The 25,529-nt window shown below is 41.7% G+C and overlaps 2 protein-coding genes across 6 annotated transcripts in view; one reads left to right on the forward strand and one right to left on the reverse strand.

Annotated features, from left to right (window-relative positions):
• ECT2 (epithelial cell transforming 2) overlaps positions 1 to 10,482 on the forward strand; it is a 32,733-nt gene extending 22,251 nt beyond the window's left edge. For all 5 annotated transcript variants that reach the window (XM_063339647.1, XM_063339650.1, XM_063339649.1 and 2 more), the window contains 4 exons: positions 1,011 to 1,165; positions 4,526 to 4,633; positions 5,383 to 5,529; positions 8,919 to 10,482. In XM_063339647.1, coding sequence (XP_063195717.1) covers positions 1,011 to 1,165; positions 4,526 to 4,633; positions 5,383 to 5,529; positions 8,919 to 9,008 — 500 coding nt within the window. In that variant the 3' untranslated portion in view covers positions 9,009 to 10,482. The remainder of the gene's footprint in view (positions 1 to 1,010; positions 1,166 to 4,525; positions 4,634 to 5,382; positions 5,530 to 8,918) is intronic.
• A 4,648-nt stretch (positions 10,483 to 15,130) lies between these two features.
• Positions 15,131 to 25,529, reverse strand: part of SPATA16 (spermatogenesis associated 16) — a 104,961-nt gene continuing 94,562 nt past the window's right edge. The window contains 1 exon segment of the mRNA XM_063339872.1: positions 15,131 to 21,283. Within this exon segment, the coding sequence (XP_063195942.1) occupies positions 21,161 to 21,283 (123 nt within the window). The 3' untranslated portion in view covers positions 15,131 to 21,160.

Genomic DNA, 25,529 nt, shown 5'->3' on the forward strand with positions numbered 1-25,529 from the left:
ACTTCTGAAGAAGTCTAGTCAGACTAGTTTCTAGTTCTATACCCTAGAAAATTAGATTTGATATTTCACTGTAGGTGATGGTATGTACATCATACTTGTTCTGCTTTATGTTCTCTGAAGCACCTCAATGTAGAAACCTGATAAGAAATAGTAATGGCAAAGACAATAGATAGTAAATGTGATGCCTACCTGCATTTTTGAAAGGTACTTTAGGGTTTCTTTTTTAAGAATTCTCTTTGAAGTACTGTGTAACCCTTAAGTTTACTTTGGGGCTTGGACGAAGAGATCCATTTGTAAGCATACTGTTTAGTGTTTGCTAAGAACTTTGGTAAACAAATCTTGGGAGAGGTCACCTACTCTCTCTTATATATGCTGTCTTATAGGGCTGCTTTTCTGATTGGTGATAGTTTGTTTTTTTTTTTTCTTTCTCTGTCTCTCAACTGTGTTTAGTATGTTTCAGCTGCATCTGCTATAAAGGAGTATCAGTGATGGATTAATTTTCTGCTATCAAGTGAGCAATGTTTGTCAAATTTTAAGCAGTAAAACCATTGTAACTTGATTATTTTAATGTGTCATATTTAGTACTGATGTCTTTTGCTTTTTCCTGCTTCGGAAAATAGGGTAGACATTGTTTTCCTTGTTCTCTGTTGATAAAGAAATGATGTGTCCAACACTTCATGAGTTGGAGAATGAAATTGATATTTACTGCTATATCCAGTAACACTGACTAGTCTGCAGGCTACAGTATGCAGATCAGTTGGTGAATAAACAACTTTTGTGTGAACAGCTGACTGCAGCCTCTTGATGAAGGATGCAGATAGAGCTCAGTGCTCTTGTGAGTGGTACAACAGTTATCGTGTAAATAAGGACAAAATCCTTGAATCAAATCATATTCTTTCTAATTCTGGCTCCTGGCAGATGGAGGGTTAACTCTTTTGAAGGTTCCCCCCTGAATTATATGAAAAGTTGTTATTCTTCGTCTTAATCTTTACCTCTTTTATAAACTGCAGATTGCCGTAAAGCTTTCGCTTTAGTTGTGCGGCCGCCTACAGAACTCAACAACAAGCTACTCAGTTTCCAGATGACAACTGAAGAACCTCCTAAAGAAGACTGGCTGAAGATGTTGTGTCGGCACGTGGCTAACACTATTTGTAAAGCAGATGCAGTAAGTGCTCTGGAACCATGTTGCTGATTGGAAATATTTCTCTGTTTTTCGCTTGTGTTTTTTTTTTTTTTTCTTTGCTTGAAGCACATGAAGCTAAAGAACTTAATAGTGGACATGCTTGAGGTGAAGTAGAGCAGAAAATATTTGTGCTAGCATGTCTGCAAGTGGTTAAAAGATGGAAAAGGAAGCAGCCTGGAAGTTAGCTTCTACAGAAGCTAATAAGTACTTAAAAATCAAGAATCACACCCTTCCCCCACCACAAATTAATTATAAATAATTTAAACTCTGCACTGCAGATCTTCAGTAGGGCAGGTCTGAACAGAATTGTCTTCGGCTTGCTTCTTTCACAGCTTTGTTTCAATTTACAGTCCCAGCATTATGAATTGTGTGTTCTGATTTAATTCTGTGTTAGGTTGAATTCTTTGTTCTACCCCTTATCTGCATGGGCGTCATAATGTAAGAGACATGAAGCATCTTCCTCCTATAGACAGAAGCCTACAACCCTAAAAAATGGCAAAGAAAACAACGAAATAAAGGAGGCACTGGCCTCCTATTTCTAGAAGCTCAGTGTATGGGCTTTCCACAGCCAGAAAACTGCTAATTTGAAGCGTAGATCCTCTCCAATTAGGGCAAGAGGCTAATGTTTTCGTTATGTAAGGGCTAAGCTAATGTTTTAGTTATGTAAGAGTGTGTACATATCAGGCATTCAAATATGCTGAAAATATGTGTAGTACATATAGTTGAAACAATTTGGGTTTAGGCTAGCAAGTCTTGGGTTCTGCCTTGTACTCTTACTGTACAATGTTTGGTTGTCTGTAACTTCTAAAGACATGCTTAGATTTATAGAATGGTTAGAGTTGCTTGTTTCAGGAGAGGTAGTTAAGTAATCAAAATAGCATCTTAGTTTTACTTTGTTTGGCTTGTCATCTAGGGACTTATGAATAAGAAACTTGGCTTTGTGCTTTTCCTTCCTTTTTAGGTACTGAGGAGGAAAAGTACTGATTCAGAAATGTTAATTTACTTTAATCTGTCTGTCACCTATCTTCAGTCTCCTGTTTGTGTTACGTATAACACACAGTGATGGAAAAATGTTGGGTTTTTTAATAGAAATTAAATCTTTGTGTAATACACTTATTACTCCCTCTTTCCCCAGGACATTCAGAATCGTGTCATAGAATAGTTTGGGTTGGAGGGGACCTTTAAAGGCCATCTAGTCCAACCCCCCTGCCATGAGCAGGGACGTCTTCAACTAGATCGGGTTGCTCAGAGCCCCGTCCAGCCTGACCTTGAATGTCTCCAGGGGTGGGGCATCTACCACCTTTCTGGGCAACCTGGGCCAGGGTTTCACCAGCCTCATTGGAAAAAACAAAAACAAACAAAAAAAAACCCACCCAGCAACCCACCAACACCCAACCAAACTTCTTCCTAATATCTAGTCTAAATCTTCCCACTTTTAGTTTAAAGCCATTACCCCTTGTCCTGTTGCAACAGGCCCTGCTAAAATGTTTGTCCCCATCTTTCCTGTAGGTCCCCTGTCAAGTACTGAAAGGCTGCTATAAGGTCTCCCTGGAGCCTTCTCTTCTCCAGGCTGAACAACCCCCACTGTAGCTCCAGCCCTCTGATCATCTTTGTGGCCCTCCTCTGGACTCGTTCCAAGAGGTCCACGCCCTTATGTTGGGGGCTCCAGAGCTGGACACAGTGCTCCAGGTGGGATCTCCCCAGAGGGGCAGAATTGCCTCCCTCGCCCTGCTGGCCTTGCTGCCTTGGGTGCAGCCCAGGATATGGTTGGCTTTCTGGGCTGCAAGTACGTGGTCCTGGCTCGTGCCCAGCTTTTCATCCACCAGCACCCTCAAGTCCTCCTTGGCAGAGCTGCTCTCAATCCCTTCATGCCCCAGCCCGTGTTGATACTGGGGGCTGCCCCAGCCCAGGTGCAGGACCTTTCATGAGGTTCACACAGCCTCACTTCCTGAGCTTGTCCAGGTCCTTCTGGATGGTATCCTCTCCCTCAGGCATGTCAGCTGCACCACTCAGCTTGGCATTGTCTGCAAACTTGCTGAGGGTGCACTCAATCCCACTGTCTGTTGCTGATAAAGATATTGAACTGTACTGGTCCCAATATGGACCCCTGAGGGACACCACTTGTCACCAGTCTCCGTCTGGACATTGAGCTGTTGACCACTACCCTCTGGATGCGACCATCCAACCAATTCCTCATCTGCTGAACAGTCTACCCATCAAATCTATACCTCTCCAACTCAGAGAGAAGGATGTTGTGGGGGATCGTGTCAAAGACCTTAGAGAAGTCCAGTTAGACAACATCCCTAGCTCTTCTATGATGGAGTGACAACATCAGCGGACAAGAGAAGGCCACTAGGTTGGTCAGGCAGGACTTGCCCTTGTTGAAGCCATGCTGCTTGTCTTGAACAACCTCCTGTTATGCTGACAAATTGCCTCCCATATGCTGACAAATTGTAATCTACTATGTTGATGCCCATTAGTTATAGTTTCTGTAACTGCTGCTTTGTACCAATTATATAATACTTTTTTCTTGCTGATTTAAATGTCAAATTGAGCAATTTAAGCACACTTACCTTTTCCCTGGTCTTCAACAGCTCTGTAGCGTCATGTGAGACAGGTAGTGTTGACTTTGCCACATGGTGGCAGTAAAGGCTTTGATTACTACTCTGTTGGACACTAGGAATAGCCATACAGCTTGCTGTCTGGTGTTCTTTTTTTTTTTTTTTCCCAAACTTTTTTTTTTTAGGTAAACTGTCTTCTCAAAATACAAACCTAACCAACAACAAAAAAATCCCCACCCCAGCAACTTCCCACTCCCACGTGTGCCCCTCCTCACCATCCTCATGTTTTATAAGTAGCTCACCAGAGATTGCTTTGCATATGCTAGAGTTGAAGAATGGGGCATGGAAAAAAAAATTAAAAAAACCCCTTATGGCTCTTCTGAAACATCTATTTGGCTCAAGCTGAAAGGTTTAGTCTCACTGATAGACAGCTGGAGCTGATTTCAGAAGAGTGCGAGATATGTCAGTGAAACAAAGGGGTATATATGTTGTGAAACTCTCTAGGTGGACTTCAGGACTTTACTGTGATCAACCCTGAACTTGAAACTGAATCAAACCAAACATAAATCTACTGATGAAGGGGTTTCATAAACTGGTCGCACCAGCAGTTAATCTCATGAAATGGCATGAAAGCAAATAGCTGCTTAAGTATATGTTAAGAGTTAAATATGGAGGAATATGGCAATTAAAACCTCTAAATCTCATCTAATTGAACTAGAGAATGATATTTTGACAAGTGGTGATGTTTGTCGACCATAATTAAGGCTATTTTTGTCTGTAGGAAAATCTCATTTATACTGCTGATCCTGATTCAGTTGAAGTAAATACTAAAGATATGGACAGTACTTTAAGCAGAGCATCCAGGGCAATAAAGAAAACATCAAAAAAGGTAAGATGCTACAAAGATAACGCTTTACAGTAAAACCTGCTTTAGTCAGGGGATTGTGCTAGTATTCCTGTTAACAGTAGTGACAGGAAAATCTTAATCTGAACTAAAACTCTTAAGTATAAGCTCCTTAAAGAAAGAAGGTGGGGGAGTGTTTTGAGGTTTTGACTGAGTAGTTTTGGAGTGTCTGTGTACAGTCGTAAGTATTATGTGGTCATTTTTGAGTCTGTTATGGAAATTTTTCTTAGTTTAATATTTTAAATCTTTTAAATATATTACAAAAAAACCCCTCACAACCCTCAGCTGTAACCATTTTTAGCACATCGAATAGAGTTTTAAAGCTGCATGCAATTATCTAAATTCAAGTACCTTCAAAAATAGTATGGGTGTAGAGTGTGCACATCCTGGGAGTAAGAGACCAAAATAGCAAGGAAGTAGGTGCTGAATGCTAGTGTCTACCTGTGTATGGCTTCCTTTGTGTGTGGCTTAACTGCTCCCCCTTGTGTTGTCCTCATTCTTGGACAGAGGGAGAAGAGCCTCTCAGAAGAGAAGAACCTCCCCAAGGTGATGGGGAGCCTTAAAAGTCAGATCACCTTGTGAGTGTGTGTGTTTGGCTAGACACATATTCAGTCATGTTCACGTTGATACATGTCGTACAGAGGTTCAAAACTTGAATGGTAGCCTGTATTGTAGTAGTAATTACAGCCTGATATTTTTTTGGTCAGTGTATAACTGTTTGTCAAACTTTTCAGGTTACAAGAGCATTTTCTTTCTCCAAAACACCAAAGAGAGCTCTTCGAAGGGCTTTGATGTCACATAGTGCAACAGAAGGAAGAAGTCCCAGTTCAGCTAATGAGAGTTATATAGGCAGCCGACTCACTAGTACATCATCATTAGCGGTAAGTGATTTGGCTGTGCAGGCCAAATAAGTAACCTTTTTAAGATCACAGTTATTTTAATGTCTGGTGATGATCTTACTTTAACAATTTCAAGATCCACAGTGGAAAAATTTATTTTTAACTACATTCATAGACGTGTTATTTTTCTGAGCAAGAGTTGTTTAATGAGAAGGCTTACTTGCTGAAAACGCAGAAAAATCTGCTGTATGTACTGGAAACTGGGAGTTGCCTTGTACGGTTAAGTTGGAAAAAAAAAAATTCCACCCCCTTTTGCCAGAGATTGGAAAACGTATCCTCTTCTGAGAGTGAGAAACTTCCAACACAGTCTTATTTTGGTTCATGCTTTTGATTTTTGGACAATATATAAAAATGTAGTGTACAACCCTGAATAGTATGGCTGACGGTATCCGTGAAAGTAGTGAGATGATAGACATCCTATGAAACAACCTGGGAAGGAAGGATAGAGAAATACAGGTGCTGCAGCCTGAGAGTTTTTTAAAAAGGCAAGGGAATTAACTCCTTATAAAATTTGGTAAAGCAATATATTGTGCTATGTACTGCAACTCTCTTGCTATGCCTGGCTACCTATTGCAGCTTTCTTCTGCTACATTAAGTCAAACTCAGTTTCCTTGTGCAACCTGGTAAAGCAGACTAGATTTGGAGGGATTTTTTCATCATCTTTGCTCTTATTCTACTGTTTGAGTACATCTGTATGCTGAATAAACGTCTACTTTGAAGTCTGTAGTTTGTAGGACAGAAGGCCAAGAATAGAATTTCTTGTGTATCTTTCTACTGCTGCCTGATATGTCAGTACCTTAATATAGAGATATTTCAGTATGTTTGAGGGGCCGTTAAATTGTACAGCATAAAGATATTGCCCTGCTCTGCCACATGAGATAGGAATGAGAAAAGATGAATTAATAAGGGAGGAAGTATCACCGTGGACTCCCTTGCTTTAGAGGAAATAATAAAAAACATTAAAATGTACCAGTGTGGCTGGTAGAAATCTCAGAGAACCTCAGTTCTCTGTAGAGATTTTCCTTCCTTCAACTATGATTGCTTCAGCCATAGTTTTTGAATTCTAATATTCTGTCTTGGGTTTGATACAGAACTGTATCTCACTTCTCATGAAAATGCGAGTCATGCACTTTTCTCTTTGTGTGTCTACCCCATGCAAAAATACTTTTTTCCGCAAAATGATAGGAACCCATAGTAGTAAAACCTATTTTCCTATTTCAAATTCTTCCCAGAGTTCTTGCACCTCTGAGGTAGTAAGCTGCAGCTTGGCAGCAGGTCAGATGTTGTATGTGGTGATGTGTGTGGTTTTTCTTTAACCAATCCCACGCATCACTGACCTTGGATAAAGCCTTTTTGGTTGAATCGTAAGGTTAAGGGGAAAGGAGAGGTTTGGATTCCAGCTCCTCAAGTTGGGATACCAGTGCAGTTCTGGAGTAGGAAACTAAAGCTGCAGGAAACCTGTCTGAGTCTATTGAGAGAGTCAAAGCTGTTATTCAGACATGTTTTAATTAAATAAAATCCTGGCCTGTGCTTATGTGGGTATTTTTTGGTGTAGAAAAACTCTAGAGTAAAAATATCAGTAAAGCTTGGATGCTTGGGCATTTTCTTGTTTGCAGTAACTCTTGAACCCCTTCCTAATTGTAGATCGCTCGTTCGTCTTCTTCGTGCAGCCTGAAGGGAACTGTCAAATGTGTTGTTAATGTGCATCGCTCCAATTCTGTTGATTGGAGCTCTCAAAATTCCGGGCCTCGACCTGTGCTGTGTCCTGGCTCTCCAAATATTCGTCTTTCAAATGTTGTAGAAGAAAAAACCTCTTCCAACTCGGAAAGTCTAAATGGTCATGCCTTGGACAGATCATGTCCTGTGCCTATTATTATTACCACTTGTGATGATGCTGGAGATAATAACGAGTGTGGTGCTGAAAGATTCTGTACATCAAATCCTGACTGTTAATGCCCATCTTACAGGAAGTGAGCAAAAAAAATCTTCATTCCTCTAAACTAAGACAGCACGGTACAACTATATAAAACCCTAGAATCCACAAAGTGTGTGAAGTGGTGTTGGGGTGTTCTTTGACGACTTCTAATGCATGGGGTTGGAATCAACACTCACACGTGGTCTAGTTCTATTTCTAGTTCTGGGTGCAAAGTTAATTCTTTCACACATCCTTTTAACTTTAATTTTTCAGAGTTTTTGTTCTTAATTTATTTCTATACAACCGAATTATTTCTTGTTTCGGTTCAGTTGTCCAAGTGGCAGTGTAGCTCACTGGCCAGACTTCTGAGGACTTTTAATTTGGTTGCAGGGAAGTCCTCGAGCAACTAATTTTACCTATGGTGTTAAGTTTCTTGTTCCCCTATCTCTAAATAGAAAAAATATCCTGTATAAAATACTTTAGAATCTAATCAGAGCTGCTATATAAAGAGGAGTTTAGGATTTAATTCTCAAATACTGCCTATGAGTGCAAATAGAATACGTGCCATAAACAGGCATTAGACTTCGTAGTGAGGTGGTATATCCTTACCTGCTCAAAATATCCCCATTTAAAAGACTCCTGAAGCACGCAGGTGCAGCAAGCTGCCGAGCTACCCCGACCTGGTTGTACGCTGAAAAGCGTGGCTGTGCTATCAAGAGCAACAGAAGATTGCTTGTGACAGTATCTTGAGGTCTAATGGAAAAATAATATAAAATCTCAGCTGATCCAATGAGGTTAACTTTTAGTGCTACATATTGATGCGCTGCTCTCACTGTGATTTTAAGTCCCAGAAGCAGCCTGTGCTCCTAGCATCAGAAGAGTCAGCTTTTTGCCTAGTTTGTGCCCATCCAGGTGCAGCTAAAGCAAGCTCTGACAAATTGTGATGCCTGTTGCCCTCTGTAGCCAAGAAGGCATGTGTTCAGCATCTAATTTGGGGCTCAAAGCTGTTAAGAATATAGAAAGTTGTAGGGTTTGAGGGGAGCTCTATTTCTCTAAGATATTATCATACCTTGCCTTCAATTTGGAGGGAGATTATTATTGCAAAAAGTGTGATGCAAGACGTACTCTAGTGCTGGGTTAACAGCTATTCTTCAAAAACATGTTCTTGCATTCTGAATCTCTCAAGGCTGGGAACAAGGAAAAAAAAAAAATCTTTCTTCTGCATTTTTTTTAAATATATGCATTCTTCTCGTTTGATGCTGTTTAACTTTGCTGCTCAAAATCTAGAAATGCTGAACCATAAATTTTAAAAGCTGCCAACCTTAAATATCTCCTGTACTGTTACATTCCTCATACTACGTATCGCGGTTGAGAATGACTACTGCACTATTGCCCTTGGCTAATAAATGATCAACTAACTCTTTTTTTTTTTTTTTTTTTTTTCCTTCCCCCACAGGGTATTCCTTCTCCTTCCTTGGTCAGCCTTCCCTCAATCTTTGAAAAAAGGAGTCATACATTAAGTCGATCAACAACCCACTTGATATGAAGCAGGTTTAAAATACGATGCTGTATTGTGGCAACTGACAAGCAGCTGGCTGTTCAAATGACCTGTTACTGACGTGAATGGTACCTTAGTCATTAGCACTTAGCAATGATTAGCGAAATGTTAGATAACACTAAGTTAATCACAAGAGGTTTTTAGTTGTATTGAAGCAGATCAGCCAATCAGTGGAATAAGTAACTCGGTCTTCATTTAAGACACAGCATTCCCTTGCAGAAATTTATTTTGCTCACCAATATAATGGAAGCATTTTCTTCTAGGGAAATTGTCCCCTCTAGGCAATAAGCTCGTCTGTCCGACTTGGAAATGAAGAGGATGTTCATATAACTTACCGCTAGTTTGGATGACTCCCATGCTTGCCTGACTTCATCAATTGGCAGAGCACTCTAATGTCTGAATTGTTGATTTCTTAAATGGAGATGCAGTATGAAGTACCTGACGTGACAAGTATGACAGTTAACCTGTTGTACAGCTGCTTATTCCAGATATTTTATAAATGTAGTTGTTGTTAAAAAAAAAAAAAAGTATTGAGTTTCTGTGATTATGGCCTTCTGCAGCCTCGCTGTAACGCAGTGCTATGTTACATGGCTTTATTTGAGCAGGAAGCTTAATGGCTATGACTAGGTTTGACAACCAAAAATGATCACTTGAATTCTTTGAATTTCTTTGAAGTGGAAGCCTGAGGAAAATAATTGCATTCCCTTTTAGTAGGGCTACTAAACAAATCACCCAAACCTCACACCTTCCACAGGCTTGGTTAATGAATTGTTATTTAACGCATGGGATTATTGGTATGACATCATAACTTGAGGGCCCAATTTTGGTGTGTCAAATTTCAGGGGCAGTACTCCTAAGGCTTTTCCCTGGCTTTCTCATGTACTTGTGTCTTCCTTCAAAGCTATCCATTCACTTCTTTCATCTCCTCTGAACAGTTAGTATGATGCAATCCTATCTCAGGAACTATCTAAAGATGTATATTTATGCATTTCATTAATGGTTTAACTGTCTGTATTAGCAGGAATTCTCAACTTCTGGTTTCTTTTTAGCCACTGGTATCTCGTCTTATGTCTATATGTAATTAGTGATGCTTCTGAACGCGTTGGACTTCACTGGTTTTTATATCTCTTTTTGCCGATCCAAACAATGTAAATAAACTGTTTAAAATAACTCTGCTTATGGCATTGCTAAACAGGCTTTTACCAGAGTCCGCTTTGTCTTTTCACATCGAAGTGTTGTGTTGGGCTCCGGCCTGCAAACGTACTCCGATGAGCTGTACAGCTATTCCCAATAAGGTATACAACTTGGGAGGCCTGAAGCTTCCAGAACCACACTTTTTTTTTTTTTTTACTTAATATATTCACCATTCTCCCCTCTTCCCCTGGAAATATGTATCCACGGGTTTTTTTGTCCTTATTCATTCAAAATAAACTTCTGAGCTAAATATGCACTGACACATAATATAGTGGCTCTAGGAAATAAATTATTCAATAAATACTATGCTAAAAAATCAACAACAGTTTTTGGGTTTCTTTTTTGTTATTTGGGAAGGGCATCTTCAACCTCGACTTACTGTTGTGGTTCTGTTTTACCTCAAGCCAGGCCACTTATGATAATATCAGCTTGTCATTATTCCTCTGGCCATCTTTAATTTCCAGATTATTTGGATTTAGCTTCTCTTTGAAGTTCACTTGCAGTCAAAACCACTTGAACCTCTAGTGCTTACCGCATTGCCTACTCTTGTCATTACCACTACTGCACGCCTCTCTTGTTGCTAAATGAAGGGAAAATGATTGTTGGGAATGCTGAGTCCTACTGCTCTTTACTTCTTACATATAAATTTCTAATGGAGGAACTAGTTCTGTTCAGCCTTGTTAAGCCTTGAAGAAGGAAAACAAGGAAGACTATGCCTGCCTCCAGGGTGACTTTACCCTCTCCTGCCTTCTCAATGCATTACTATCTTAACCTGTTGTGTCAAGTCTCAGCATGAGGTGCCTCTGTTTGGTTTTTTTTTTTTTCTAATTTAAAAAACAGGTGTACTGTTAAAAATAAAATCTTACATTAGGACTAAGAGGGGAAAAATGGCATCTCAGTCTCCTTGTCATTAAATGAGATGATTTAAAACAGACACCGTATTCATTACTTTGTCTACTGCTCTTTGCCTACCCGCCAAGGTGATGTACTCTAGCACAGTTAACTGAAGGCACGCTTGGTCCCAAATCAGTGAGAGGATACCCCACCACCCTGTATTTTAGGATTGTACCGAAGCCCTTAACTGCTCTTTGGATATTGACTGTCGGAGGACCAGAAGTTGTTCAGTGAGGCAGAGAGAAGTGAAAACAGTGAGAGTTTGGGTTAAAATAACAAGGTGATAGGTAATAATTAACACTGATTTGCTGATTTGACAACTTGTTCTCAATCTAATTACCAGTCTAATGTGTCTTTTGGATACCAGAGGGAAAAAAGCAGGAACCATCTGACCCAGTTTTCATACAGCATTGTCTTGCATGACAGTATTACAAGTTTGCTAGCAGAGAGGAAACTATGAGCAAATACAAAAGTGGCTGATCTCTACCTGTTGGACAACAAATCTTCTTAGTATCCACCGTGGTCACACTGAGTAGGGCTCTGTGGGGGTCTGGTCAGTTATTGCTATTGCCTGAGTGGATAATGGTGTGGGACAGTGTGCTTATTAGCTTTACAGCTGTCACACAGCAGCAAGAAACTCAAGTACGTGACCGAACAGGATTAGAGGTGGCAGTGAGCTTCCTAAGTTTGAGAGGTGCTCCAAGTAAGAAACAGGCAAAAATAAGAATTTTTTACAAATGAGAAGTTTGTCACCACCTTCTTCGTTTCCAGTAATACATACGCATGTTGCAACGTCAGCACAAGTACGTAATTTTGGGGAGTATTTTGGTTGGTATTTTAAATTTTAGGTGAGACTGGTTCTCAAAACCAGAATTTTAAGCAATGCTACTTCTACAGTCTAGCTGCTGTGGGATGTGCCTTGTTGAGTAACAGTAGTCTTCTGGTTTTGTACGATACCTCGCTTCAATCATGACACAGACAATTCGAATCTCCTGAGAAATTTCTTAAACTTCAATTCAGAGACTTTAGTTGAATTAAGTATAATTTCTTAAGTCTTTATGCTGGGATTTCTGTGTCAGAAAAACTATGGGATCTGTTCTGGGACTCTTAAAGGAACAAACTTTGGGATAGAAAGGACGTTTCTTTCTAACCTGGCTCTCATTCACTTACCACTCTGCTAACGAGTTAGCCAGCCCACGTTCAGCATACAGAAGAATTGCTTTTTAAAGAGAGACTGGAACTCTCTGAAGAGGAGGTCAAAAGATGGTCTTTGTTTAAGACACAACCTTCTCTACAAAATCAAACAGGTCAACGAGCTCATGCTCGTTGCTACAAGGCTCCTCACTCTTAACCAGTGTTCTAAATTGGCACCTCTGAAAATTGAAGAAGAGCTCTGAAAGGAAAGGGTCTTCTGTTGGGCGGGTGTTAGGTGGGGACGGCTCGCTGTTCTGAGCCGCGCTTTCAAGGAGAACGGGGTTTTCTAGCAGCATGCTTGCTCGCTTCCCTTGTTAGCATGTGTATCTTGAAGTTCTGGGTAGTAGTGCTCCAAGAGGATAATTTCTTTGAGTAGGTTTGCCCTATGTAGGTTGCCGTGGAGTTTATCTAAGTATGCCCTTCAGCATTTTGAGAAAACGATGTATTGTGTTATCAACCTATCTTTCTCACTAGTTGAAATAAGGAATAGTGCTCAGAAGTTTATACTATGAATGGTGTTTGAGAATCCTGTACAGCTCTTGGGTGGTAGTTTGGATGGTGCGCGTAGACTAAAGCTTGTACTGAGGCAGGGTGATATGTAAGGAAGCAATAGTTTATTTGTTTGCTTAAATAAATTAGAAAAAAACCCACTGAGGTATTAAAGGAGCCAGCAGTTGGCCAAGAGACCGGAGGCACTCTGGACCACAGGTCAGAGCTGAACTCTTCTCCTTTTGTTGATATCTAAATCATCTGAACTGTTGATACCTATGTTGATAGCTAAATCATCTAAAACCTCTGAACGTTGCGTAGCTTAGTCTGGGCTCGAGCAGCCCAGCCATTCACAAGCCTATACCTAGAATTCATAATCACACACCGCAAGCCATTAAAGCATTTCTGCACTAAGATGGTTAATCTTTTATAGGTTTTTGTTCAAAGAGAAAAGGTGGAGACATTACAGCTGCTTGAGAGCACCTGCTTGTGAATGTGTTGTAGATTCAACAGGACGGCTTGACCTGTATTTTGCAGAAAAATAGTTGCTGTTTCAAAAATAGGAACTGAAAACTCCACTGTGAGATGGATGTTTACAACCTCTGAAAGCCAGCCATCAGAGACAAACCAGGGGCGAGCTAAAACGTACTTTAAAAACACAAAAGCTGTTGAGAGCTTAAAATGTTGGCTGAGTGCTCTACGCAGCTGACGTTGGAAGGGCAAAGGCAAACTGGTGCTGTGTTCTTTGCCTTGGGACCGGTTTTAAGCGCGGAGCCAGAAACCTGCTCTGTCCCATCAGTAACAAAAGCTAAAATGGAAATGAGAACACCATGAAAACAAAGTAATTAAACATCTAGCGAAATAGATGTAACGCTGTCAGACGTTAGGCAAAGAAAAGTCATTTTTAGATAAGAACATTACCGCTCTTTAGGGCTGAATTTTCAGCTGGCACAGAGTATTCCGTCAGCCTCTATACTAATGCAGCCATGCATATGTGTGCCTAATTTAGGCAGTTAGAAGCACAATTACCACCCTACCTGCAAATTGTAATTAGTTTAAGCTGTCTTGGTGCCTTTATCAGCTGATCCATACACTGACTTAAAGTGTAGAGTCAGACTGTAGCGGGAGCTACCTTCTGTTGTTGAAGCAAGTTATTTTATATATATATAAATACATATATGGATGAAGTAGCAAAAAAAAGGTGCTTGCAAAGAGATGCGAAGCATCCTTTTATTTTTACCCTGTGTAGGGAGGCCTAGTGTGGTACTTTGTATTAGTGAAATGAAGCAATTAAGGTTCTAATGTTTATATTAGTGTTGTTAGAAAGAGGAGAACCTTTGTACCTCTTGTTCCCCCTCTCGTCCGGCCCCTCCATTTCTTTGAGGGCTGAGGAAGAAGGAAGTATTTTGGCTGAATGCTGGAGAGCCCAATTTTGCTGCTCACTTACCAGGAGCGCTGTAGAGCCCATCCTGTTTCAGAGGAGAGAAAATCTTGCACCTACCGAAGCCCAGAAGCGGGCTGTGCTCTGCCTCGCCAGCGCGGGTTTCCCCGGCACCTGTGAAGATGGGGTAAAGGAGGAGTTTTTCCAATTCTCTTCCACCACCGCCTTCTCCATCCAGAGATGCAGGAAAGCACGACAGCCTGGTAAGCCCGCTATCCATTTATTAACGAATTCTTTAAAATGGGATTGACTGGAATATAAATTGTATTAGCCAAGCTCTTGGAGATTTTGTTTCGTGTATGGTTAAAAATGGTAATGTTTATTTGTCAGTGTTCGGAGATGCTAACTACCTCTCATAAATATTCAACTTCTGCCTTTACCCAAGCAGTCGGTAATGCGTTGGCTATGTTGGATTGTAAGCTCCTACGTGCTTTCTGCTGCTCTGTGATGGCAAGGATGATAGTTCAGTGGTTTCTCCAATGTTTCAGCCTGGAGGGAATGTAAATATAAGCATAAATGACTTTGAAAATGTGCCTTTTTTTCTGTGTTTCAATGGCTCGTGCATTAGCCTTGGTATGGCTGACAAATCAGCAGTGATTGCTAATTAAAAAGCTGAATATATTAAGGAGTTTCACACTTCCATTTCTTCCTCAGATTGAAACCCTGGCTGTATGAGTGAGTGCTAGTGAAGCTCTAATGGATACAGTCTAATTACTTGCCATTTTTGCTTTGACTTAACAGTTCATGAATTACAGTAACTCTGACTGACAGATCATTGCTGATTACTAATTAAATGGCAGAATTCGGTTTTATGCACCTCCAGCTTTTCCCCCCGCAAAAAGTGACGCTCCATATCTTAACAAAAAAAAAAAAGCTTTTTCTCTGCTTGTTTGTTGATATGTAAAAGCTGATGGTCTCATCGCTCTGGAAAACAAAAATTCTTAGGGCACGTTTAACAATAGTGGTGGATAAATATATTTCAAAAATAAAGTTACTGCTGTGTCGCTTATAAAAGAGGCTTTGGAGACAAACTGTTCAAGGCAGTATAACAACTCAGCGTGTTTCCTGGCACTCTTATTCTCTTACGGATCGCCTCAGCCCTCATTTACTGAGCACAAAGAACAATGAAATTTTTAGTTCTTTATCTGCGGGAGGGGACAATTCATTCACTGCCGCAGGTACTCCCTAGGTCACCCAGATACTAGAACAAATGCAAGAATGGAATGTCTGTCTCTCCCCCCCCCCCTTCATTTGCCTTTTCTGTTCAACATACCCAGAATTTAACCTGTGCTTGACAGGATTACTGCTCCCCTAATCTGTGATACGTTTTAATTTGTGCTAATGATCTGTAGAAATGAGTTGTTGAGCTTGGAAGTTCTCGTGATGATGGTGTCCCTCTAGTCCTGAACGGCAGTGGGTAGAGTTATGGAGAGCTGGTAAACGGTTTAGCTCTGCCATGACTTTTCTCACTAAACGCCCAGAAATATTCAGTTCTATTCCAGACTTTAAATCAAAATTGCTCCAGATCTTTTCAAATCAGCACATTAAAGCTAGTGCAGGCTGATAAACTTTTCTTCGTGATGATTTCCGTCACTGAAAGTGTCGCAAAAACACAGTAAGACTTTTGTCCCCAAAAGAACAACTGCCCCTCTGAAAGAAAATTAGGTTTCTCTAATCTCTTCCGGTTTGTGAGCCTGCCTCTAAGTGTGTGATTATTTCAATACATAGTTTGTAAAAATCCATCAAAGATAATGCTCCAGAGCAAGGGTCGGAAGAAATGGTATGTTACTTGGGATCCCATATATCAAAAAGCAGAGTGTAAAAATCCTTGGCATATAGGTGATCTTAATGGTCCCTTCTGGACTTAAAATGTATTACAGAGAGAAACCACGAAGCCATTTTTCTAATTTAAAGCTTTATCTTTTCTCTGTTAGTAATTCTTCCTGTCTGGATATCACTGTTCACCTTAAGCAAAATAGAGATTATATTATCACTGTGAGATAATAAAAAAGCCTCTGCGTTACTGCGGTCAATACCTGTAATAAATGTAAAATTTGACGTTCTAATGGGTAGCAGAAAGGTCCCATTCTCTTTGCCCCCACTTCTTCCATCTAAAGTAAGTATTTCATATCATTGCTATTAATAGCAACTCAGAGTAACGCGTTGGTACAAACACAAGAATATGGCAGCATCCGAAAACCAAACTATCCCAGGTCATCGCCACTGAACCACCAGAGCAATGCTTAGAAAATGTTTATGAGCAAAAGAAGCTCATGTAAAGTCTTCAAATTAGGTCTTTTGACTACAAGACTTCATAAAACATTTCCTGATACCTGCCTATATACCTGTGTCATTTACGATGATGTGATCTTTCCAAAAAGTTGCAAGATTTTACAAAGATGTATGAAAGCGCAGAGAAACGGGGCAGCTGCTTTCACCAGGCACTTCTGAAACTCCACCAAGCCCTACTGTGCCTTCTTTTCTGCATGTGCCTGAGACATGTGAGATCCGCCTGCCCTGGTGAACGCCGAGATAAAGCTTTCTGCAGCTGACAGCCCACAGGATGGAAAAGTTCCACCATTTCCTCTCTTTGACTAGGAAATGACTGGAATGACTCAGCTCGCGTAGTTAGTGTAGCAAGCGTGACCTTTTTAAAGACGACTGCCGTATGGAGCTTTTTCGCCTCTACTTTCTCCAATTTTCCTTTGCTCAAGAATGACCAGCTTCAAAGAAAAAGTTCACCGCTCTAATTGAATATTCTCCATATTGAGAGGGGTAAAAATAAACATTCTTCTCGGTTTATTCACGCATAAACTAGAATCATCCAAGTGTGACATCTGAAAGGAACTACATGATTATAATCTGAAATGAGAACAAAGTTCACTTTGTGCTATTTCTTATTTTTTCCCTGCAGACTTGGAAAGAGGAAAGAGATTGCAGAATCTTAATACCCATTAAAGCTCAAGAAAGCCAGGGCTGTGCGCTCCTGTGTTAACCTTTTTAGTATTCTGCTGGCTAATTGTCTGTCCGTTCCACCTTCTCCTCCCAGGTTAATGGGGTGGTTAACAGGGGAGGACAGGAATGGTTGGCCAATCACACTACAAAGCAAACCGAAAAGGTCAAAGTAACGTGCTGTATTATTCATGGACTATGCCTTGCCGAGGTATCTTAGATCTCATGTCTTCTCATGATGAATTGCAACAAGAACAAGAAACAGCCCAACGTGAAACTGGCTTTTCTGACAATGCTTGTAGTTCAAATGGAAAAATGTAAAGCTGTGGCCTGCTGTTGTTCTGTTTGTTGAGATTAAAGATGGGTGATCCCATCTAGCCACTGAATAAGCAACAGGTTATGTTTATATGACCTCTTCGCTAGGTTGTGGGTATAATGCAGTCTATACGAATATAGATTCTTCTAATATCAGCCATGGCCTTTGTTTTGGAAGTACTGCGTGGTGCCTAATATCCCTCCTATGTCTTCTGTGTCCATAAACTCATGATTAGTTTATAGATTTCTTGCTATGAAGCTCCTTTTTAAGTGGTGTTTTGTTTAGAAGTATTAATACGCTAATTGCTAAGAGGCCACCTAGAGTGGACTGTAAGGCAACCCTTGTTCTCGGGAGCTGGGAATCTGTGTAGTCGTATTTGAAAGCTTGCTGTACCCATTCTTTTCTCCTTCACCTTTGATGTGAAACAGGTAGAGGGAGATACTTGGGAGAGGGAGGAGTGCGACTGAGGCACTCCAAAATATTTTCTGAGTACTATCGCTCTTGTTGACTACAGAGGGAGATTAGCAACAGCAGACTACTGATTTAGTTAAGGGGGTGCCATTAGCGCGTTAGTCCCTAGCATTGGATGTCACGAGTGCATCTCATCTTCTTCCTCTGGTGATGTATGTAATACTTCAGCTGTAGACCCATTCTCCATCGCTTTGCATCTCAACCTTGTATTTTTCCAGTGTTTTTTACCATACCCCTTTGACAGAAGAGACTTCCCAAATAGTGAAAGACGTTTTTTAGACCAGACAGTGTTTGGTCTTACCTTCTCTGAGTGGCAATTAGTGTTGTAACCCAACAGTAAACATCTGCCTAACACCTGAAGGAGCTGACTCTGCTTGTGCTCATTGTCCCTTCCAGGGCTTAGTACAGCGGTTCTGGCATTTACAAGGAAGCAAGGACTGCAACAACAAGCAGAAGAGTTATGAGGCAGTCTTAGGGGAGAGGGTATTTATACCTTTTATTTTGTCCCCCTTTCTTTAAATTGGTATAGTGTTCTTTGCTTTCATTGAGTGGTTTCAGCTGACATCACTTGCTTGGGGCCAGTGAACCAAGCTGTCAACAGATAAATCATTTCTCTGACTAAAAATTTCGGTGATGGAGGGAAACAAAACTCCATCATTCATTCGGAAACTAGTCTTTCAAAGAGAAGTGACCTGAAAGTGGGACTCTTGGGGAGTGGTCTCACATGTGTCCTTGTGTATGGGACTAAAATAGCCACAGCAACCATAGGCCGGGCTGTTTTTAATGTCCCCTTAACAAAAAGGAGGATGAGGAATGAAGTCCAACTGGTAATAATATTTCCTGAATGAGAGGAGCCCTGGTATATCTCATCACCCTATAGAAATCACCAGCTAAGAGGCCAGAGAATCGTTATGACAGTCTGCAATTCCTTTAGAAGGCAGGTTAATTATTAGGATGTGTTTAAATTTTTGTAGGTGATCCTAGTGAATCTCGTGCTTTAGAAATTCTACTGTGTGCAGCAAGCATCAGAAATACTCCCCTCCTGGCTTCTTCCCCGTTGTCCGGCCAAAATGGAGTTATATATTCATGGAGTATGACTCTCCACGAGTCCTGAATAAAATACCATGCACATTCGAGCCTGGGAATCTGTGCATTGCAGCTGGTTATTTTTGGAAAACAGCAATGCCCTCCTTCACGACAGAGGCTCCTTTCACGTTTGCTTTGTGTTGTTTCAGAGCTGACTTCATCTCCTGACAACTACTTTAGTCTCCGGCTTTCTGGAGGCCAAAGGGCTCTGTAGCCAAGTGTTGGCCTAGATGTTTCCGACACCTAACAGATTGATTTGGGCTATGGCCTCTCTCTCTCAGTGATGTATTGATCTGCAGCGTAAGACAGGTTTTCCGCCCTACCTGGCATCTGAAAAGTGAAATGTCACCTCTCGTCTCGGATCTGGGGCTCTCGCAAAGCTCCGCGATGAGACTGGTACATCTTTTTCACGGCGCTCGGGTCGGCTTGTCCATGTTGCGCGCACAACCATTTTTTGCTGTCAGTGTTGCTTTTTTGTTCCCAAAAGATCACCTGTTTTCAGTGCACTTTATTCTGTTTCATCATTCCAGGTAAAAATACCTGATTTTTGCATTAATATTGTAGAACTGTAAGCCAGCTTGCATCAAATTAAGAGTATTTGCTTAAGAGCCTCGTGATTTCCCGAACTGTGCGTTGACTTGGTGATCCGTGGGGAGCAGTCTTTCTGATTTAGTGTGTGTCTGCTCATCAGAGATGGATGATTGCCACCATGTGTCATAAAACTTCATCTGACAAAACCAACCCCATAGCAAAATAATGCCGTCTCCAAAGGGCAATAATTCTTTGTTTCTCTGTCCCACACGTTTAAGGAGCTCATGCTAGCTCTGATTTTCTCAAAAAGATTTCTTTATACTTGCTCTGTTCACAGTGAACAAAGGACCATCAAAGCTTTTGCCAGTTCTTTCTTAAGTTCTCAAAAATCTTTTATGAGAGCCCAGGAAGACAATCTCTAGCAGCTAAAAATCTGTAGGATTTAGACTTCTGTCTGTGATAAATAGATAATGGGAATTAAGTGCCTTTGAGGTCCTGGATTTTTAATTAAATCTTAGGGCTGGGGGCTGGATTTTTCCTTTCTTGCTATGTTTTTGTTTTAAAGTCATCCGTGAATGAGAAAATGTAGTGAAAGGAGTGCTGTTTTTATGAGGTGAGGTTATTTTCTTACCAAGTAAACACAGGGAACCAAAAGGAAATGCCAGCCTTAGAAGAGGCTGCACGCGTCAGCTGGGGATGCCTGTCAGACTTGGGCTGATGAGGTGATCTCTACGGGAAAAGTCGGTGGGTTGCTTTGCTCACTGACGACGGGTCTCAGGGGATTTGGGAACCTGTGCTGCCTTGAAGACCAAAGCGATGTAAGATGTGCCCACGCGACAGACAGCTGCCGTGGGAGCGCGAGACGTAGTGCAGAGCCTTCACCAAGAGGTTTGCTCTGTAGAAGGCAGGTGCAGTTATTCTCTTCCCTGGAGCTTTGTGCGTTTAGAAGAGCCCACAATTACCATCTAACCGGGGAAATATCATCCTTAGGACACAGACAAGAGCAAAGGACTTCACATTCTTAAGCGCAGGGCAAAGCTGGGCTTCTTTTTAAGTATTCTTTCTCTTTTCGTAGTGTTGTGTTTCTTGAACTTGCTGCAGCCAGAAGATTCAGGATGCCACTTTTCACCACCAGATCGTACCAATATCTGTATCATAAGGCATTAGCCAGGAAAGAAGACAACGTGAGGCTGAATTCTTCTTAGCCAAGGATGGAGGGATCCCTCTTTTCAGTCCTTCTCAGGCAATAATCAAGCCAGCAGGATTTTATAGAGTTTGGACACAGAATATTCTCGGAGCAGAAAATACAGGCCCCTATTTGGCTGGGTGCTATAGTTTAAATAAACAAGACAATTTAAAATAAGCCTTTCACAGACATTTATTCCAACCAGCTAAGACTAATGAAGTGCAGGAGCGTCTTGCTAAAGTACCCCAGAGCGAGGGGAAGGCTCATTAAGTGGAAAGGTGGCTTTTGTCGAACTAAATATCGAATATCTACAGTGTTGGTCGTCTTGTTCGCTGTGTGGCCATGTCTTTAGGGCTGGTCAGGCACGGTTTTGTATTTCCTAAGCTCTAATGTTGCTGTGTACTTTGGATCTTCTTCATTTTCATTTTTTCCATCCTAGCTGTTCTCAGCCTTTTGTTCCTTAAGTAATTGTCTTCCACTTGGTATAAATAGTCTTCAATTAGTCCGATCTGCAATTATAAAGAAGTCGTGTCAGAAGCATTTCCCTTCCCCTCTATAAAAACTTTAAAAACTTTTGTAATTAGTTTATTTCAAAACTAATTGTCATTATAAAGAAAACTACATGAAGGCACCTCTCATACAACTGGCTGGAGTAGCGGTACCTGATTTCATAATGTTTTTTTTTGTCCCTTTCCATTTGGATTCAATTACTTTACTGCTGTGGAATAGACTCTTTCATTGAAATTTGTACATTGAAAACAGGAATTTATCACAACTCTGTCTTTAAATGGCATTGAAAAACAGCCACTTTAAAAGGAAGGGATGATGAGGAAATTAATCTCGGGCAAGTTTTTCTTGATAAGGAAAGAGAACAGAGGCTTCTGGCATTTATATGCCAAAAATCAACACATGGAGAAAAATGAGTATTCCACATTGCTGTGGCAAGAACCATTTTTCTATTAAATCAAAATGAAGTTCTGAATAAATGTGTTTTCCCATGAATATAATACACTAGAGAATACAGTAAAAGAATAGATGACCTCAGTGTCCCCCCGTAATAAAAATGTAATTATTCTAATAAAGAGTACATTCAGATAGACACATCTTCCTTACAGGGGTGATCTCAAAACAACTAAAAATATAGATGAATAGTACTGTGTAGGGGTATTCTGTAAATACCAGGCATTCATAATGTTATGGCTATCTCTCCCCATACCTTACCTTTATTCATACCCTTTGTCAGCTTTTGTGATAGGCAGCGTTTCTGTGAGGAGAAGATGAGAATCATCTCCCTTCACACTGAGTTATACTCAGGACCTAGACCCTATATAATGTGAGGATCTAAAGAATCAATCTTCCAATTGCATTTTAAGCTGAAATCTTTTTTTTTTTTTTAAAAAAAAAAAAAAAAAGGACAAAAAAAAAAGAGTCCTAATCTATCATCCTGACATGCACTCGGTGGAGCGTTGCTTCTTTAGGCACAACGCAGAACAGCTGACTGAGAATTAATCTGAGCGTGGCTTCCTATTGTATTTATCCGTATATTGAGCTGTTACTGATGGGCTCCCCAACCCTGAACTTGAAGCCGTGCCATCGGCTCTGGCCAGGGTTTGTGTCGGTGGGGGGTGTGCGTGTGTGAGCGAGAGCAAGCGAGGCAAGAAGAGAAGTTTATGGACAATTACATCTGCCTCCCCGGGGTGCTGAGGGCACACGGAACGCATTTGGGAGAGGAGCTCAGCCTCCTCCTCCCCACGGAGCTGGTAGGGGTGACATTTTCAGTGGGTTGGCTTTGTGTAGCACCGGGCACGGTGCCATGGAGAAGAGTTTTCTACCACGGTGGTGAATCTTGGTGGGCTGGCCCTTGCTCGTGGGCTTTTGCCCCTCCGTTGCCAAGAGATCCCTTGCAACCGGAGCATGGGGAGGTTGGGGCTCTCTGAAGACAGCCTTGCAGGCTGGCTCTGCTCCGACGTGCTCACCATATAAACACGCAGAGGATTAGAGAAGGGAATCGTTATGCTAGCCTCATTTTTAAGAAGCAGAAATAAAAGCTTAGGAAATCATTGATCTGGCCAAAAGCACACAGGAAGTCTGAGGAAAAACTAATCACTTAGTGCCAAGCTTCATTAATATGGCTTAGCCATATTGAAACCAACAACCAAACCCCCAAGACTCTTCTGCAATGGAGCAAATGAAAATGTCTACGTGACTTTCTTCACGGTTAAAAGTAAGCCTTGCTATTTTGAGGGTAGTGCTGGTGTTTGGGTGAGCAAAAAGGCGATAAGAGGAAGGGAAATGGGTCCTGGGTGATGGGTAGGGTGTGGGGTGCGGGCAAAAGGGGCTCCAGGAGAGCAGGAATTTTTCCAGCAGCTCCTTTAGGACCATCCAGTGGTACCTGCACGGCTGGCGATGCCACCAGAAAACCCTGGTGGAACAATGTTCCTATCTCGAACCACGGCTCGGCTGCTGTTGTGTGCTTTTCATATTTATAGAATACCTGTCAGCTCCAGCCCCCCAAATAAGTTCTAATATGGCATATCAGGGGTGGAAATAATAGTTGCTTACATAATTGCAATGTTACTGACACAGCTGATGAGCTGATGATGTTATTTGCACAGCAGTGATGGCATTCAAACCCTCGCCGACTTACAATTACACTGTATGCTCTGAGCCCTAGCATGATTTAAATTACCATACGAACACAATGAAAACACAGTCTCTTGACAAGATAAAGTGTGGGGTGGGGGGCAGCAATGGCTTAAAAATCTCTTTTCGGTGGCTGCAGTGTTCAGTAGTGCTTATTCATGGCTTTTTAGCTTGCACATTTCATTTTAAGAAAGTAAATTGGAAGCATTATGTTCTGCCTTTTTTGCCTTGATTTAAAACCTCCCTGTGCCCGCTCTTCTGCTGTCTGGCTGCGGTGAGCCGCCTTCGGGGCTCTTATTGGGAAATGCAAATTTTTCAAATCAATAGCTTCACTTTCTTTTTTCCACTCTTTTTCTATCCTCTCCCCCCCCCCCCCCAATAACTGTTAAAACAGGAATGCGAGCGGATGGGGGTAGGTAGAAGGACGTAGTTTGTAGCCAGCCCGAAAGTGATTCATGTTAGAGCCGCAGCTGCTGTAGGAACGTGGATTTTGGAAAAGACTTGTGACTTATTCCCAAGCAGAGCAATAACTGGCCACAGGGTGATGTTGAGACCGAATCCCAGGTTATATAGCCAAACCCTGCGGCCACTGAAGCCCAATTAAGAGCTCTGCAGGACCAGCTCACAGAGGAGAATTCACTACTGGTGGTGCCAGTGGCTCACATGAGGCTCATTTTGGGTCTGATCCCAACCCGCACAGAGATCGACATTGTCGGGTCACTCCTTTGCACTATTTGGATTGCGTTTCCCCACCTCTAATCCCCTGATCCATGTGGTGTCCACCCGTGCCACAGTCGGTGCTGGGGAGCGGGTTGGCGGCATGGCATCTCATCTGCAGGGGCCGTGCTCAGCTCGCCGCAGCTGAACTTGCTGTTTGACGTCCCTGGAGCAAAGTCCCTTAAATACTCTCCTGATCACGTGAAACAACTCTTCTCCCATCTACCCAGATATATAGTGTCTTTATGGTCTTTTTCTCAAGTGCCTGGTGACCTGAGAACTCAGGAAGACAAATTGGACTTCATCCGACTTCTAATCCTCCCCTGCTATGACATCTTACTCTCAAGATTTCCCAAATATTTCCCCCCCCCGCCCCAGTTACTCCCAGCAGTGCAGTGGCAGCATTTCTACTTTGGATCAGTGTCTACAGCCCTGGCCCCGCTGGAGGATCCTCAGCGCACGACTGCCCATCTATTCAAGTGCCTCCCATTTGTTCATCATTAACTCCTGATTTCAGGCTCTTCCTCACCCTATTTCTTTCCCCGGATTTTTCTCTCTGTCTCCAGTCTTGCCCCTGTGATCAGTTGGAGGGAGCAGGGGGGGGAAAAAAAAAAAAGGGAATGGAGAGAATGACAGAATGAAGATCAGATGGAAAGAGGGAAGAAATAGGGGAAAAAAAAAAAAAAAGATGCCTTTAAAGCAAATTACGTGCTCAGTCCACAGCACATCCATGTGGTACCTGTCGGTGCTCTGGGATCCAGCTAAGCAGAGAAGCGTAGGGGTCTGTGGACTGAAATTTGAAAATGAACCATGTGCTCAGTAGAGTTTATTTTGTGCTTTTTTTCTTTGATATTGCATTTATTTTAAATTGCCCCCAAAGTCTCCTTTGTGCTTCAAAGTCTTGCATTCATAATGTCTTGTGGAAGATATCCATGGTGGAAACTGTCCATTTGGGGAGAGGCAGAACAAAAAACAAGGGTTTTAAGACCGAGAAAACACGTGGGCTTTCTACAAGAGTAGAGGCATATAGTGCTGGCGTTTCAGCTGTCCGCCTTCGGTTTTACACCCACGGAGGCACCTGGGGAATCAAAGCAAGGGCTAATGCTGGGCCTGATGCCTGAGGCTTAGGGGAATTAGATTAGGGGAGAGAAACCTCTAGGCTCGTGACTGAATGAAAATGAGAAACAGGACAAGACAAGCAAATTTGTTTGGCCCATGTGAAGGAAATGATCGTATATTTTAAGCCGGAGGGATGAATGGAAAGGACAAAACCTCCGCGTGTGCCCTTGGACCGAGAATCTGCCGGCCTCGACGGCACAGCCTTTGCTGTGCTGCTGAGACACCAGCAGAGAGCGGCAGCACCGGAGGCTGTGTTGCAAAAGTATTTCTGTTCTT

The sequence above is a fragment of the Chroicocephalus ridibundus genome, chromosome 6 (genome assembly GCF_963924245.1).
Source record: "Chroicocephalus ridibundus chromosome 6, bChrRid1.1, whole genome shotgun sequence".
Taxonomy (NCBI): Eukaryota; Metazoa; Chordata; class Aves; order Charadriiformes; family Laridae; genus Chroicocephalus; species Chroicocephalus ridibundus.